At 38.2% G+C, this 16,204-nt stretch overlaps 1 protein-coding gene across 10 annotated transcripts in view; it reads left to right on the top strand.

The window, feature by feature from the left end:
- Window positions 1–16,204, top strand: part of ZMYND8 (zinc finger MYND-type containing 8) — a 122,407-nt gene that overhangs the window by 84,900 nt on the left and 21,303 nt on the right. For 8 of the 10 annotated variants that reach the window (XM_074970057.1, XM_074970056.1, XM_074970059.1 and 5 more), the window contains 4 exons: window positions 5,136–5,276; window positions 11,555–11,707; window positions 12,649–13,155; window positions 15,650–16,021. In XM_074970057.1, coding sequence (XP_074826158.1) covers window positions 5,136–5,276; window positions 11,555–11,707; window positions 12,649–13,155; window positions 15,650–16,021 — 1,173 coding nt within the window. The remainder of the gene's footprint in view (window positions 1–5,135; window positions 5,277–11,554; window positions 11,708–12,648; window positions 13,156–15,649; window positions 16,022–16,204) is intronic. The other 2 variants (XM_074970060.1, XM_074970065.1) reach the window with 1 other exon arrangement.

Below are 16,204 nucleotides of genomic sequence, written 5' to 3' on the forward strand. Positions count from 1 at the left end.
ATTTTCAGCAATTTTAAAACCTCATAAAGAGAGTAGCTGATACTCTTCAGATTCCACTCATAGAGGTCAGAGATTCACAACACAAGCTTTGGATGTTCTGCGGTCAGCAACAACCTCCAGGGGTGGCATTACCCGTCAGTGAGGCACTCCTGGGTCCAGCTAAGACTGTGTGGTAAACACCTGCTACTAGTCCACCAACATGTAAAAGAGCAGATAAAAAGTATTACAATCCCCCTAAGAATTTTGATTTCTTGTTCTCTCACCCCCCACCTAACTCCCTTGTAATGGATGCGGTAAACGAGTGGAGCAGGCAGCACTTCTCCTGGTCTGCTCCACATGACAAGGACCAAAAGAGACTGGATCTGTTTGGCCGGAAGTCCTATTCCTCAGTGACCCTGCAGGTCAGGATCATGAACTATCAGGCTGTTTTGGCCAAATACATTTTCACAAACTGTAATAGTTTCCACTGAATGCATCTGATGAAGTGAGCTGTAGCTCACGAAAGCTTATGCTCTAATAAATTTGTTAGTCTCTAAGGTGCCACAAGTCCTCCTTTTCTTCTTGTAATAGATTGATGGCCCATATTGAACACCTGCCACAGGAACATAGGGAGCAATTCCAGGCCCTCATTTCAATTATTAGCCAGAACCACTCTTCAAGCATCCTTGGATGCTGCAGACACTGCCACCAGGTCCATGTCCAGAGCTGTAATTATGTGCAGAGTATCCTGGCTCCAGCTCTTGTGGTTTCAGAGAGAAGTACAGTACACTGTTGAGGACCTCCCTTTCGATGGCTGTAGGCTTTTTTGGAGACCACAGATGAGTCATTGCATATGCTGGAGGACTCTAGAGCCAGTTTGTATTTCCTGGGCATATATACACCTAGAAATAAGAGGTGGTTTAGTAGGCCACAAATTGCCTAGAGGTCATGTCCTGCTCAGTTCTCTGGATTCCATAGATCCACTCAACACCCCCCACCCCCCCAAGACATAAGTTTCAAAGAAAGAGGGCTGCCCACCCACCCTCCATGACTACCAAACCGTCTCCTAAGCAGCAGTTTTGACAGGCAGGTTAAGGGTTTGAATCCTTCTGCACCTCCGATTTTACAGCTGCACCCATTTGTTCACCGCCTTTATGGACCTCCTTTCCCATTTCCAACATGTCTGGAGGTGGAGTACTACAAATAAGTAGGTCATAGAGGTCATAACATCAGGCTGTCATTCCAACCCTTCAGCTCCCCTCTTGAGCTTGTATTAAGATAGGAGGTGAACACTCCTCCAGTTAGGCCCAATAGAGTTGGTCCCTTCCCCTCACTTAGGTGAAAGGGGTTGTATTTGTAGTATTTCCTTAGATCAAAGAAGGAAAGAGAATAGAGACTGATCTTAGATCTAATATTTCCAAACAAGTTTGTAAAACCTGAAAAGTTCGGGATGGTGACTCTGGTAGCTATAATTTATTCACAGGAGATGGGGGGATTGGTTTTTGGCCCTTGACCTACAAGATGCCTATTTTCATATGCTCTTTGGACAGGAAATATATACAATTCATTATAGGCCAGGATCATTTCCAGTACCGAGTGCTTCCCTTTGGTCTCTCCTCTGCCCCAAGGGTGTTCTCCAAAGTTCTGGCAATAGTGGCTGCTTACCTCTGAGAGGAGGCTAATCCTGGTTTTCCTGTACCTAGACGTCTGGGTGCTCAAGGGCCGTTTTTTACAAAGTAGTGCTATCTTCCATCGGGACAGCCCTTGCTCTGTTCCAAGAATTGTGATTCAGAGACTGAAATAGTAATATAGTTTGGTTTTCATAGCGCTTCTCATTTGAATGGTGTTTTGCAGACCTATAAGGTAGATACTGCTTGTATGTTAACAGTGTAGGCAATGGAGCAGCTATTATATGCTAACCAATAACTTGTATGCAGTCCTTGTGTCATCTTCTTACTTCTAGTAAACCAGATTTGTTTTTCCTAATGTTAGTTAGATGTTTGTTTCACTTAGAGAATCACCAGAGAAGAGAACTTTTTAAGCCTCTTCTTAACATCTAACCATATCATACTCCCTTACCTCTTCCCAACAACTGTACTTCAGTGTCAGCATAGGGTACGTAACCGAGTCGTGGTATAGAAGTCAAATTCAGAATTTCCTGTCCCACTTCTAAAAGTGATGACAAGTTAACCATGAGAATTTTAAGTGATTTTGAAATCAATGAATTTGCCAGTAAAATCAGTGAATTTGCCAATAGGGCAGAGTAGTTCTCAAACTTTTGTACTGGTGACCCCTTTCACACAGCAAACCTCTGAGTGCGACCCCCCCCTTATAAATTAAAAACACTTTTTTATATATTTAACACCATTATAAATGCTGGATGCAAAGCGGGGTTTGGGGTGGAGGCTGACAGCTTGTGACCCCCGCATGTAATAACCTTGTGACCCCCTGAGGGATCCTGACCCCAGCTTGAGAACCCCTGCAATAGGGGAAAAGTGCTTGTAGAAATAGTCTACTTAACAGTTATTACTTTCAATCCAGTACAATTTAAAAAATAGAAGCAAATGGAAGGTCATGGAATTTGCATCGATTTCCTGAGCATCTTGCACAGCCCCCAGGACAAATGCTTGCAATTTTAGTAGAGCTGTCAACTGATTAAAAAAATTAATCGTGATAAATTAATCATGCCATTAAAAAGATTAATTGCATGATTAAACAATAATAGAATACCATTTATTTAAATATTTTTAGGTGTTTTCTACGTTTTCAAATATATTGATTTCAGTTAGAACACAGAATACAGAGTGTACAGTGCTCACTTTATATTTATTTTTCATTACAAATATTTGCACTGTAAAAAACAAAAGAAATAGTATTTTTCGATTCACCTAATACAAGTACTGTAGTGCAATCTGTTTATCATGAAAATCGAACTTACAAATGTAGAATTATGTACCAAAAATACCTGCATTCAAAAACAAAACAATGTAAAACTTTAGAGCCTACAAGTTCACTCAGTCCTACTTCTTGTTCAGCCAAATGCTCAGACAAACAAGTTGTTTACATTTACAGGAGATAATACTGCCCGCTTCTTTTCCACAATGTCACCTGAAAGAAAGAACAGGCATTCACATGGCACTGGTGTAGCCGGCGTAACAAGATACATACATGCCAGATGTGCTAAAGATTCATATGTCTCTTCATGCTTCAACAATCATTCCAGAGGACTTACACCCATGCTGATTATGGGTTCTGCTCGATAACAATCCAAAGCAGTGCAGACCGACGCATGTTCATTTTCATCGTCTGAGTCAGATGCCACCAGCAGAAGGTTGATTCTTTTTTTTGGTGGTTCGGGAAAGAAGGTTGATTCTTTTTTTTGGTGGTTCGGGTTCTGTAGTTTTCGCATCAGTGTTGCTCTTTTAAGATTTCTGAAAGCATGCTCCACATCTCGTCCCTCTCAGATTTTGGAAGGCGCTTCAGATTCTTAAATCTTGGGTCAAGTGTTGTAGCTATCTTTAGAAATGTCACATTGGTACCTTCTCTCTGTTTTGTCAAATCTGCAGTGAAAGTATTCTTAAAATGAACAGCGTGCTGAGTCATCATCCAAGACTACCATAACATGAAATATATGGCAGAATACGGGTAAAATAGAGTCGGAGACATACAATTCTCCCCCAAGGAATTCAGTCACAAATTTAATTAATGCATTCTTCTTTTAATGAGCGTCATCAGCATGGAAGCATGTCCTCTGGAATGGTGGCCGAATATTTATTAAGTATATTTTAAAATATAAATACATTATATAAATAATATTTAATAAATTTCAGTTGGTATTCTATTGTTTAACAATGCCATGAAAACTGATTAATTGTGATTAATTTTTTTAATCAAAATTAATTTTTTTGTTAATCGTGTGAGTTAACTGCGATTAATCGACAGCCCTAAATTTGAGTAAAGTTTGCCACACTTTTTTATTTATAGTTGATAGAATTTGATATATGATAGTCCAGCTGTAAGTTGCTGTTACCTATTTAAAATGATTCTTTCAGGGTGGATTTGATGTAAATTAAATTGATTTAAATCACTAGTCAGGAAGACTTGATTTAATCATGGTTTTCTACATAAAAGTGCATTCTTGTTGGTTGTTATAACCTTAATACATATTCTTCACAACTCAGATATAGATGTAGGTTTCATTTTTAGAAGGTACACACTATACATTTTTAAACAGTGATTTATTTTGAAAACTTTTCAGATTAGTTTTACAGCTATATCAGAAAATGAATTATTGGTTATTTCATTTACATTTCATTTATTTAAATAAACATGATTGTACCTTAACATACATTCTCTCCCAGTTTTGCTACCTTTTAGGAATGTCAGGATGCTCTATATTTCTTAAGGAAGAGCTATGAACTATACCCTTATTAATATTCAATAGTGTGTGTAAGTGGTGTATTTTCAAAGCATTAAGCAGAGATTTAATCAGATATCTCTCATGGAGAATCCTGAGTCTCATATGTAATGTCCTATATATGCTTCCTTTCCCAACCTATCTCCCTATCCCCAAAAAGTGGTGGTTTTTGAAACATGTAATTCACAGATAAAATGAAGCCTCTCAGAGCATGCAATTTCACATACTCCAGAGATATATGGGAATGTCTTGTTATCTTGTGCTAGGAGAATTGATATGCTACTGCTGTGCCGCTTTTGTTGTGAATTGTGCTTTTAATTCACCTTTAATACTCGTAGAGCCTGGAACAGGCATCTTTTTATACTTGCTTCTAAATAAATAAAATTAGATGCCAATTCAGTTTGTCAAGATCTTATTAATATCTAAAATACACAGAATCTTGACATCTAGAAACACCCAATAACTTGTATCAGAGTTTGTTATCAGAGCCAAAATAATTATTTGATTTAAAAGAACTGAATCACAAGTAAATTATTTATTTTAGGATTTCTTATTTAATTAGCTAAATGAAAGGGTTGTTGTAGCTTTAACAGAACTGTAACTTGCACTGCCAGCTATTAAAAACCTCTCCCTGCCCCTACTTATGTTAGTTGAAATGAAAAGCCATTTCACCACCCCCTGCTTTATTCTGGCTCATTTTGTTTTTAAATATTTCTCTACCAATTCTGTACTTTTTCAGCTTCTCCAGCACCAACAAGGACGGGCCAAACAGGGAGCTTATCAGGCAGCCCAAAACCTTTCTCTCCTCAAGCCTCAACACCTATTGCTGCTAAGCAAGAAAGAACTTCCACTCCAGGAAGCATTCTGAACCTTAACCTTGGTTAGTTCTAACTTTTGAAAGTCTAATACTGTTATAATAATGTAAATTACAGTGGAATGGATGTGAGAGAGTAGCAAATTGCATGTATGTGGATTTAAATGACCATAGTACTGAAGCACGTGTCACCATTGTTTCATCAGCAGAGCTATGCTATATTGTTTGAAAAGCTGGAAATGAAAGGTACATTTTTAAAAACACTTTTTTTCTTACTGATGAAAGGTAATAGTTAGTAGATTATATTTAGCTGGACTCTCAGAAGGCTAAACGAACCCTTAGTGCCAAGGCTGTCAGTACTGAGCTTTTCTTCTACAGTAGTGGATCTGCTTATTGTAGCTACAGTGTACTTCAGCCAAACAGACAATTAACCATAAGAAATAGTTTCTGTAATAGTGGAACAGAGTATGTGCTAAAGGTGAGAGTCAATAGCTGGAGTGTGGTAAATTACTTAAGCCAGATGGCTTGGATTCTTAGAAGGTGAGGTTAAGGGTTATGTAGGGAGTTTTAAATGAAATGTTTGGCTGCCTATAGTTCTTGTTGATACAGATGGAATTTTAAATCTGACAGTGCTTTCTGATTGACCTTTTAACATAGTTGTCTGAAGCTTTTTAGCTGGAACATCAGTTATCTCTTCAGAGTTAGGAAAATGTACCTTTGTTAAAATGTCAGTTTTTCCAAGAGTGAAAACAATGGATGGACTTTTTGTGATAGCATCAACTGTGCCAGATATGGATTACATTCCATCCTGAATACAGTAGTCTTCAGATGTGACTCATTAGGTCATATTGCCTTGTTTGAAGCATTGTGAGAATGGGGATTCTCTCCGACATCACTGAATGAAAGGCAAGAGAACGGCAGCAACTCATATGTTTCATGCAGAGAGCCATGTGGTAGTTCTTCCTTTTAAGCACTATGTTCACCTGCTTAGTCAGAGGAAATCTACTGGAGATAAGTCAACTATAGATACTCCTAGGTTGGCTGAAGTTACACTGCCAGTCAAGGATGGGGAATAATGAGCAAAACTGTACATTGATGTTCTCAGAGCAGAGATCCTTGGAATCAAAATTGGAACTACCTTTAACAGATTGTATGTCTGAGGGAGAAAAGAAGAGACCCTTGTCTTACCTTGTTTTACGTAATCTTTGCCTGCGCTTACATCTTGTCATGTCCAACTAATGTTATTTGTCTGTGGGTAAAATTACTGCAGCAGAGTTTTAGTGATTAGTTTTCTTTAACATATTTAGGGTCCAATTTTCAAAAGTTCAGCACCCAGCTGAACAACGGGAGTTCCTGGGTGCTCGCCATAGTAGTGATGTGTTACTTAATTCCTTCATTCTGGTCATCCATTACATGATCCTGCATACAGTGCAGTGGTGTTCCATATATCAGTGCAGTACTGGGGTACATAGTGAAACTTTCTGTCTGTGTGTACTTGGAACATTTAAGATTAGTCAAGTGATTGATTACATAAAGGTGTTCTTGGGGCATTACTCTTTCTAGCTGCAGAACAGTAATGGAAAAACAGAGGAAAGTTAATTGTCCAAAGAGCTATACAGTGTACTACATTAAACTTACTTTTTTTTTTTAACACATACTTAGACCTTGGTGACTTATTTATATTTTTACCAAAGCTGAAAAAGAGCATCCATCCAAAGCTCTGGACACCCCGGCAATCTTTTAAATTACAGAGTTATGCAAACAAATATGCTTCCTTGATAACTTCTTAAAAGCAATACCTCTATCACAGCAAAATTTAAGTCCACCAACAGAGTCCCTCCATAATGCAGCCTCACCAGTGTAAAAGCCAAGGACAAGAGATAGGCATTTCAGTTTACCCTGAAGGCTCAGAAACCGAAGCTGTTTTGATCATGGGGAGGGGACTAAATTCCAAAGCTGAACAGTCCTCCCAGAGAACACCTGTCACTTCCCTTTCTTACACCTGGAGGGTTCCAGCTCCAGAGCCTCCACTTGAGTGCAACTCTGACACTGTGGCTCAGGGACAGAAGCAATCCCTGAGAGGCTGTAATACGTGTTTTGGTAAGAGCAAATTAACATCTATTCTGGGAGAAGTTCACCGTCTCCTAAATGTAATTTTGCTTCAGCACATCTTTGGGTATTACTGTTTAATAGAAGCTCAGATTTCTAGACACGATTTGTGTGTTTCTCGGTTAAATGTACTAGGTGAAGATGATGATTTTTCCAGGAACTGTATATTGTACTCTGTTTTGGTTATTCATATCCTTATTCTGTTCTCTCTGTGTCAAAATAATTACGTAAAAGCATAAATATAAATTTTGAATTTGTAACAGATGTGGATCTGGGTCTACTTCTCTGTTGAGCACAATGCAACGGTTACTGGTGGGGAGATAAAATAGATGTAAAAAGCGAAGAGATAGGCATTGCAACATGCCCTGAACACCCAAAACCCAAGCTGTTTTGACCAAGGGAAGAGGGACAGTTTTAGAATTTTTCAGTATACTTTAACTATTTTGTTGTTGCTTTTTGTGCTGCGTGTGCAACATAGATTTCTTTAGCCTTGTCAGGGTTTCCCCCCCCATACACTCTGAACTCTGGGGTACAGATGTGGGGACCCACATAAAAGACCCCCCCCAAGCTTATATTTTACCAGCTTAGGTTAAAACTTTTCCAAGGCACAAATCCCTTTCCTTGTCCTTGGACTGGTATTGCTGCCACCACCAGGTGATTTAGACAAAATATTTAGGGAAGGGTCACTTGGAATCCCTATCCCCCCAAGCCCTTTTACCCCCTTTCCTGGGAAGGCTTGTGAATAATATACCTACCAATTGTCTTAGCAATGTGAGCACAGACCAGACCCTTTGCCTTCAGGACACTGAAATCAATCAGGTTCTTAAAAGAAGAACTGTATTATAAAGAAAAAAGTAAAAGAATCACACCTGCAAAATCAGGATGGAAGGTAACTTTACAGGGTAATAAAAGATTTAAAACACAGAGGATTCCTCTCTGGGCTCAGCTTCGCAGTTACAAAAACAGGAATGAAACTACCTCAATAGCACAGGAAAAATTCACAAGCCAAAACAAAAGATAACCTAACACATTTCCGTGCCCTACTTACAATTTCTGTGGTTTTAGATGGATTATTCCAGGTACATTTCAGGAGATATTGTACCTGCTTGGCTTCTCCCTCCATCCGGAGAGGGAACAACAAAAGAGAGCCACAAACAAATCCTTTCCCCCCAGATTTGAAAGTATCTTCTTTCCTCATTGGTGCTTCAGGTACCAACTAGGTTAATTGAACTACTTAACCCCTTACAGGTAAAGCAATCCAGTACAACTGCCAAGGAGGGATTTTATGCTACTGCATACATAAAGGTTGCTATCCTTCCCTCTATATTCATGACAGGTCCATATCATGAAATTGCCACTTGGTGACTATGAAAGCAAGTCTCCTTGCTGAATTTTAATGGAAAGCTTTTTCTGAAATCCTAGAAAGAGATTCAAGGTAATGATTTTCATATTAATCAATAACAATCAAACTGAGTAACTGAACACCAGCAGGCAGGGGGGCAATGTCAGTCATCTGAATAATATTCTCCATGTGGTTCATTGTCAAGTTGCTACTGCCTTTGTCTGGCTCCAATAGAGTTATCTAGTCTGGTTTCTTACAAAATCTATGTTTCACATAATTTTTTTGAATTGGATTGGTGTTTTCAACTCTCACTGATCCTGCTTAGACTAATTGGCTATCGAGTGCCATTTCTTGATGCAGCTAAATCCGTTAGGGCTGTCCATGTTCTCATAATTAGTTCACTTTACCAGTAGAACCCCTCCTAAAACATTATTAAATGTTAAGAAACCAGTGATAGCAACGAAGTTCTTGCCACAGAATAATTGGTATGGTCCCCTTTTACAAATTCACTGTTCCTAAAACTATAAATTATATACTGTCTATCATCCATAGCAGTAGGGATATATTACCTGACCAGGATGTTGATAGTGACTGAAATGCTCAGGGAGATTAGAAAGGCTATTAAAATAAAAAACTCAATAATAATGGGGGATTTCAACTATCCCCATATTGATTGGGTACACATAACCTCAGGAAGGGATGCAGAGATAAAGTTTCTTGACACCTTAAATGACTACTTCTTGGAGCAGCTAGTCCTGGAACCCACAAGAGGAGAGGCAATTCTTGATTTAGTCCTAAGTGGAGCGCAGGATCAGGCCCAAGAGATGAATATAGCTGGACCGCTTGGTAATAGTGACCATAATATAATTAAGTTTAACATCCCTGTGGCGGGGAAAACACTACAGCGGCCCAATATTGTAGCATTTAATTTCAGAAAGGCAAACTTGACAAAAATGAGGAGATTAGTGAAACAGAAATTAAAAGGTACAGCACCAAAAGTAAAATCCCTGCAAGCTGCATGGAAACTTTTAAAGACACCATAATAGAGGCTCAAGTTAAGTGTATACCCCAAATTAAAAAACATAGTAAGAGAACCAAAAAAGAGCCACCATGGCTAAACAACAAAGTAAAAGAAGCAGTGAGAGGCAAAAAGACATCCTTTAAAAGTGGAAGTTAAATCCTAATGAGGAAAATAGAAAGGAGCATAAACTCTGGCAAATGAAGTGTAAAAATATAATTAGGAAGGCCAAAGAAGAATTTGAAGAACAGCTAGCCTAGCCAAAGACTCAAAAAGTAATAGCAAAATTTTTTTTAAGTACATCAGAATCAGGAAGCCTGCTAAACAACCAGTGGGGCCACTGGATGATTGAGAATGCTAAAGGAGCACTAAAGGATGATAAGGCCATTGCAGATAAACTAAATTAATTATTTGCATCGGTTTTCATGGTTGAGGATGTGAGGGAGATTCCCAGACCTGAGCCGTTCTTTTTAAGTGACAAATCTGAGGAACTGTCCCAGATTGAGGTGTCATTAGGGGAGGTTTTGGAACAAATTGATAAACTAAGCAGTAATGAGTCACCAGGACCAGATGGTATTCACCCAAGAGTTCTGAAGGCTATTGAAGTTAGCTGGGATATTTCATACTCCAGAGCTAAACTCTGGCCTCAGTCACACCCGTGGATGGCTAGAGATGAACATGAGCGGTGACTTGAAATAAACAAAGCTCTGAAACACCAAATGTCGTCTGTAACCTATCATTTAAATCGGTGTAGGTACCAAATGACTGGAGGATAGCTAATGTGATGCTAATTTTTAAAAAGGACTCCAGAGGTGACCCTGGCAATTACAGGCCAGTAAGCCTGACTTTAGTACCGGGCAAACTGGTTGAAACTATAGTAAAGAACAAAATTCTCAGACACATAGATGAACATAATTTGTTGGGGAATAGTCAACGTGGTTTTTATAAAGGGAAATCATGCCTCGCCAATCTACTAGAATTCTTTGAGGGGATCAACAACCATGTTGACAAGGGGATCCAGTGGATATAGTGTATTTAGATTTTCAGAAAGCCTTTGACAAGGTCCCTCACCAAAGCCTCTTAAGCAAAGTAAGCAGTCATGGGATAAGAGGGAAGCTTCTCTCATGGATTGGTAATTGGTTAAAAGAGAGGAAACAAAGGGTAGGAATAAATGGTCAGTTTTCAGAATGGAGAGAGGTAAATAGTGGTGTCCCCTAGTGGTCTGTACTGGGCCCAGTCCTATTCAACATATTCATAAATGATCTGGAAAAAGGGGTAAACTGTGAGGTGGCAAAATTTGCAGATGATACAAAACTACTCAAGATAGTTAAGTCCCAAGCAGACTGCGAAGAGCTACAAAAGGATCTCACAAAACTGGGTGTCTGGGCAACAAAATGGCAGATGAAATTCAGTGTTGATATATGCAAAGTAATGCACATTGAAAAACATAATCCCAACTGTACATATAAAATGATGGGGTCTAAATTAGCTGTTACCACTCAAGAAAGAGATCTTGGAGCCATTGTGGATAGTTCTCTGAAAACATCCACTCAATGTGCAGCGGTAGTCAAAAAAACTAACAGAATGTTGGGAATCATTAAGAAAGGGATAGACAATAAGACAGAAAATATCATGTTTGCCTCTATATAAATCCCTGGTACGTCCATATCTTGAATACTGTGTGCAGATGTGGTCACCCCATCTCAAAAAAGATATATTGGAATTGGAAAAGGTTCAGTTAGTCTGCATTTTCATTTCATTCTAAAATTAAGTAATTTTACTACAAAATTTTCATTTATGAGGACAGTGGTGGTTCCCCTCGCCCCTTAAAGTATCTTTCTTAATTAAAGAATTCTTTTTATAATGTCTTTTTAGATCGCAGCAAAGCTGAGATGGATCTGAAAGAACTGAGTGAATCAGTCCAGCAGCAGTCCACACCTGTGCCGCTAATTTCACCAAAACGACAGATTCGCAGCAGGTTCCAACTTAATCTTGACAAGACAATAGAGAGTTGTAAAGCACAGTTAGGTATGCCCAACGTCCATTAAATAAGGGGAGCGTGAAACCTAAACTCAAAGGAAACTTTGATTTAAGGGTTGATTTTGTTTACAAACTTAAAAAGTATTTTTCCATGTTGTAAAACCTTAAACACTTTATACCCTAAAATGTAAAATCAGATGATAATGTTTGAATACTTAAGGGAATACATTTTGAATGTGTTAAGCTGGAACAATCTAACGTATAATAGAACCTGCTGTTACGAATCTCTCTTAAGAGCTTGCACGTTTTAACCTATGTTCTTTGCACCTTTCTGACCTAGATTAATATACTTATTTTGTGGTCTTATTTTTCCTTGTAACATGAAAAATTAAAGAACTGTAGCTAGTTCACTAAACACTACCTGGTATTAACATATCCAGTTACACATGGTAAGGGGTGGTGATACTATTAAATATTTGTATTGCACTATTGCTTTGCATGGCACTTCATAGTGATTTAAAAAACAACACCACTTCTCCTTGGAAAATCATCCTGTCTAAGGTCCTGATTTGCAAACATGCATGTAAGAAACTTTAGTCACATGGGTGGTCCCATTGATTCTAATGCGATTACTTTTGTAGTTAAAGTTACACATATGCATGTTAGCCAGACTGGCCCTAGGTTAGACAAATTTAGAACACGAAGATAACTGATAAACGAGTAGGCAGGGAAAGGAGGGCCAAGGGTTAAATCCAGTAAAAGTGTAAATCAGATTATAGAGAGTGACATTCTGACATTCTTAAATAGAGAGTGTGGTAGGACACAAGAGGAGGAGGATGTAGCTTAGGAATGGAAGTCAAGGTAGTAATACATATGTACTTTCCAGTGTATAGAATCATGCAAAATATTTTATTTTTCTATCAAATCACAGAATCACTATCCAGTTTATGTGGAACAGAGTACATTTGTTTTGTGTTTTTCTGTTTTAGGAATCAATGAAATCTCTGAAGATGTTTATAACGCAGTAGAACATAGTGACTCTGAGGATTCTGAAAAATCGGACACTAGTGACAGTGAATATATCAGTGATGATGAACAGAAATCAAAGAATGATCAGGAAGATGGAGAGGACAAAGAAAGTGGAAAAAGTGACAGAGAGTCACTGACCATGAAAAAAAAACCTAAACCCTCAGCTCCAGCTGAAGTCAAAGAGGAACTTCAAAGCACAAGTCCGGGAGTGGAGAAAACAGATGTCCCTGTCAAAGAAAAGGCGAATACAGACTCTGAGAAAGACTTTTCTGAAAAGGGAAAAAATTTGCAGCATCCTGCAAAAGAAAAACTGAAAGGTAAAGATGAGACAGACTCTCCAACTGTGCATCTGGGTCTGGACTCTGATTCAGAGAGTGAACTTGTCATCGATCTGGGGGAAGATCCTTGTGGGCGTGAGGGACGGAAAAACAAGAAAGAATCTAAAGAACCACCTCCTAAGCAAGATGGTAGGTTTAATTTATTTTCTTCTTTCATTTATGTGACAGACATAAAAGCAATGAACCCATAGTTTTCAATAATTGCTGGTCTCAGTGAATGATCGTTCACAGGAGATAGGTGCCTTTCACTAGTGCTCAGTATTGTAGCACATATACTGTACAACCTTGCATGAATTTGGAATTTAATTTGCAAGTTTTTCAAGATTTTTGAATTTCAACCATAACCATCACTCTTCTGTGAGCCCCGCAACAACATAATGATCCAGGAGATATTAGACTTGATCAATCACTCCCAAATGTGTGTAATCCCACTAAAGTCAATTTAACTGCTCCCATCAGTAAAAGTCATAAGAGCAGGTCTATTATGTACAATATCAGTTCATGTTATCCATGTGTTAATCATGGTAATTGTAAATTGCAATTAGCCATTAAGAAAAGTACTTTTCGCTAGCTGTGCTCAGCATTATAGCTGTTAGATAAAAAAATATTTGTCTAGACCAGTCAGTATTGTGGTAAGATGTGTGGTATATAAACCTAGCTAGATCTTATATTTAAGTTCTTTATTTTTCATATTAGAGAACTTTCTTTTTTTCCTCTTTGATTTTCTATCTTTTTACATAGTTTAGGTAGCATGTTGAATCAAGCATCCTATATAATGAAAGCTCTATAAGTGTTTTCATTCAGATTGCTAAGTATGGTCGAGAAGATGGATGCTTATTTGGTGCTTTTGGACTTTGAATCTTAAGACATGGACTATAATAGATAATTGTCACTATTAGCAAATCAGGGAAGCTGAGAATGTGTGTTGAGCTAGAAAGCAGTATATGACACACTTTCAGATGTGGATTTAATTTTTGGACTGTTTATTAGTTACCAAGGTTCTTCTTTAATTGAACAGTGGTTACTCATGGCACAGATTTATTAACTTCAGAACGGTTATTGAGTTATACATTAGTTAATACATTAGAAAAAGTTATCAGTAAAATGACTAATACTGAAAAGCTATAATTTTTCTTATAGATGCAAATTATATTTAACATTATTGAATTGAACATTTTTGCTGATTTAAAAATAATGTAGCATACAAAAAGTATATAAACAGCAAATAATTGACTTATGAATTGTTTACTGTTTGTAACAATTCTGACATACTTCCATCTGCAGGTGATTCAAAGATTAGATTCACAACTTTTTTAGTCAGGATAGAGTGGGGCTTTCTTTCACTTCAGTGCCTGGGAAAATTTGCTTTTTGCCAGTCCTTTAATGAATGGATCATAATCCATGAATGGGTGACATCCTTTTGTTCTTCTTTTGATTGAACAGAGATCTCACACAGTGGTTGCCTGTATTATATTGCCTTTACTATTTGCTCTTGCTATTAGAGCTCCTGCCCAGAGTAGGAAACCACACATAAATATTGAATGATGTCAGAATTAGTCTGCAAAATGTAGATTATCAGACTGGGCCTCACAGTAAATCTTTTCTGGTCCTGCTATTTATGATTTGGTGACCAAAGGAACCATTATTTTGTTTGGGACTGACTTTTGCCGTTGCATCAGTAAAACGTCTGACTTGACAATTCCAACCATCGTATGTAAGAATGGGATATCCTGTTCCAGTTCTGGGCTTTTGACACTACACTTCTAAATAAAGATAAGTCTTCCTCTCTCAGTCCATCTGTAAACACAGTGGTCTTCTGACTGACATGTTTTCTGATAGAATGCCACTCTTTTCTTTCTGACTGGTTGGCTTAAGATGGAGTTACCAATTGCAAGTTGATTAGGGAGGACATTTTTAAAGTAAAGTAATTGGTCATGTCAAAGCAATCTGTGTAAGGGCATGCATGTTGGAAACCTGAATAAGCAATGATGGTGGTGAAGAGTTTATTGCTTTTTTAAATGAGTGTTAGTTTTTCTGTGTCAGACTGCAGAAGAAAGCAGTCTCTTCTCCCCTAAGAGAGTAGACGGATTTCTTAGTGTCATTATTGTCAAAGATTCATAGTATCTGCATAAAAACTGTTGTGATCCAATAAGAAGTTGTGGGAGATTTCCAATGTATGTTGAACCCATAAATCTCCGATGTGCTGTACACAATACATTAACTTAGAGAATTGACAGTCCACTTTTGATTCAGGTGTTTTCTGAATACCTTATTCTTTCATTTCTTTGGCTTTGCCTGTCTTCAGAAAGTATTCTCAAGTGTGGGGTAAAGTTGCATTCCCTTTAGTTGATATTTAGATTACCACCTACATCCTAGCAGAGGCTAACTTGTCACATTTCTATCATAGTGAAGGCAAGAGATGTTTTATAAAATGTCTAGTAGTTGTGAATTGACTCAAAATACAGGTATGTGGGAAAATGCTTGGGGATGTGAATTTCACATACAGGAAAATAATTTGTTTTATTGGAATATGCATGTGTGTCTCTTCTTTTCCAAAACTGTGGCTAGAAATAAATAGACCAGAAATCTCAGTGAAAAGTCAATATTACATTTTATTTTTAAGTTGTAGGTAAAGTTCCACCTTCTTCCAGTGCAAGCAGTCAGCCTCCACCTGAAACTCCTGTGCTTACCCGGTCTGCAGCCCAAACTCCACCAGCTGGAGTCACAGCTACTACCAGTGCTACTTCTACTGTCACTGCTCCAGCAGCAGCCACAGGGAGCCCTGTGAAAAAGCAGAGGCCACTTCTACCTAAGGAAACAGCCCCTGCTGTGCAGCGAGTAGTGTGGAATTCTTCAAATAAATTTCAGACGTCGTCTCAGAAATGGCACATGCAAAAGGTACAGAGGCAACAGCAGCAGAGCCAGCAGTCTCAACAATCACAACAACCTCAGTCTTCTCAAGGGACAAGATATCAGACAAGACAGGCAGTAAAAGGTAACACTTGTAACAATGTGTCCATGGTGCCCTAATTGCCTAGTAGTGTTCATGGTGATCCAAGCCCTTCTAACCAGGAATTCTACCATGAAAACCAATATCTCAAAGTATGGCTCCACTCTGAAAAGTGACTCTTTAAAAAGGTAACAGCTTACTAAACTTATCAGCTTCCTGTGGTATGTC

This window comes from Natator depressus, chromosome 13, assembly GCF_965152275.1.
Source record: "Natator depressus isolate rNatDep1 chromosome 13, rNatDep2.hap1, whole genome shotgun sequence".
Classification (NCBI taxonomy): Eukaryota; Metazoa; Chordata; order Testudines; family Cheloniidae; genus Natator; species Natator depressus.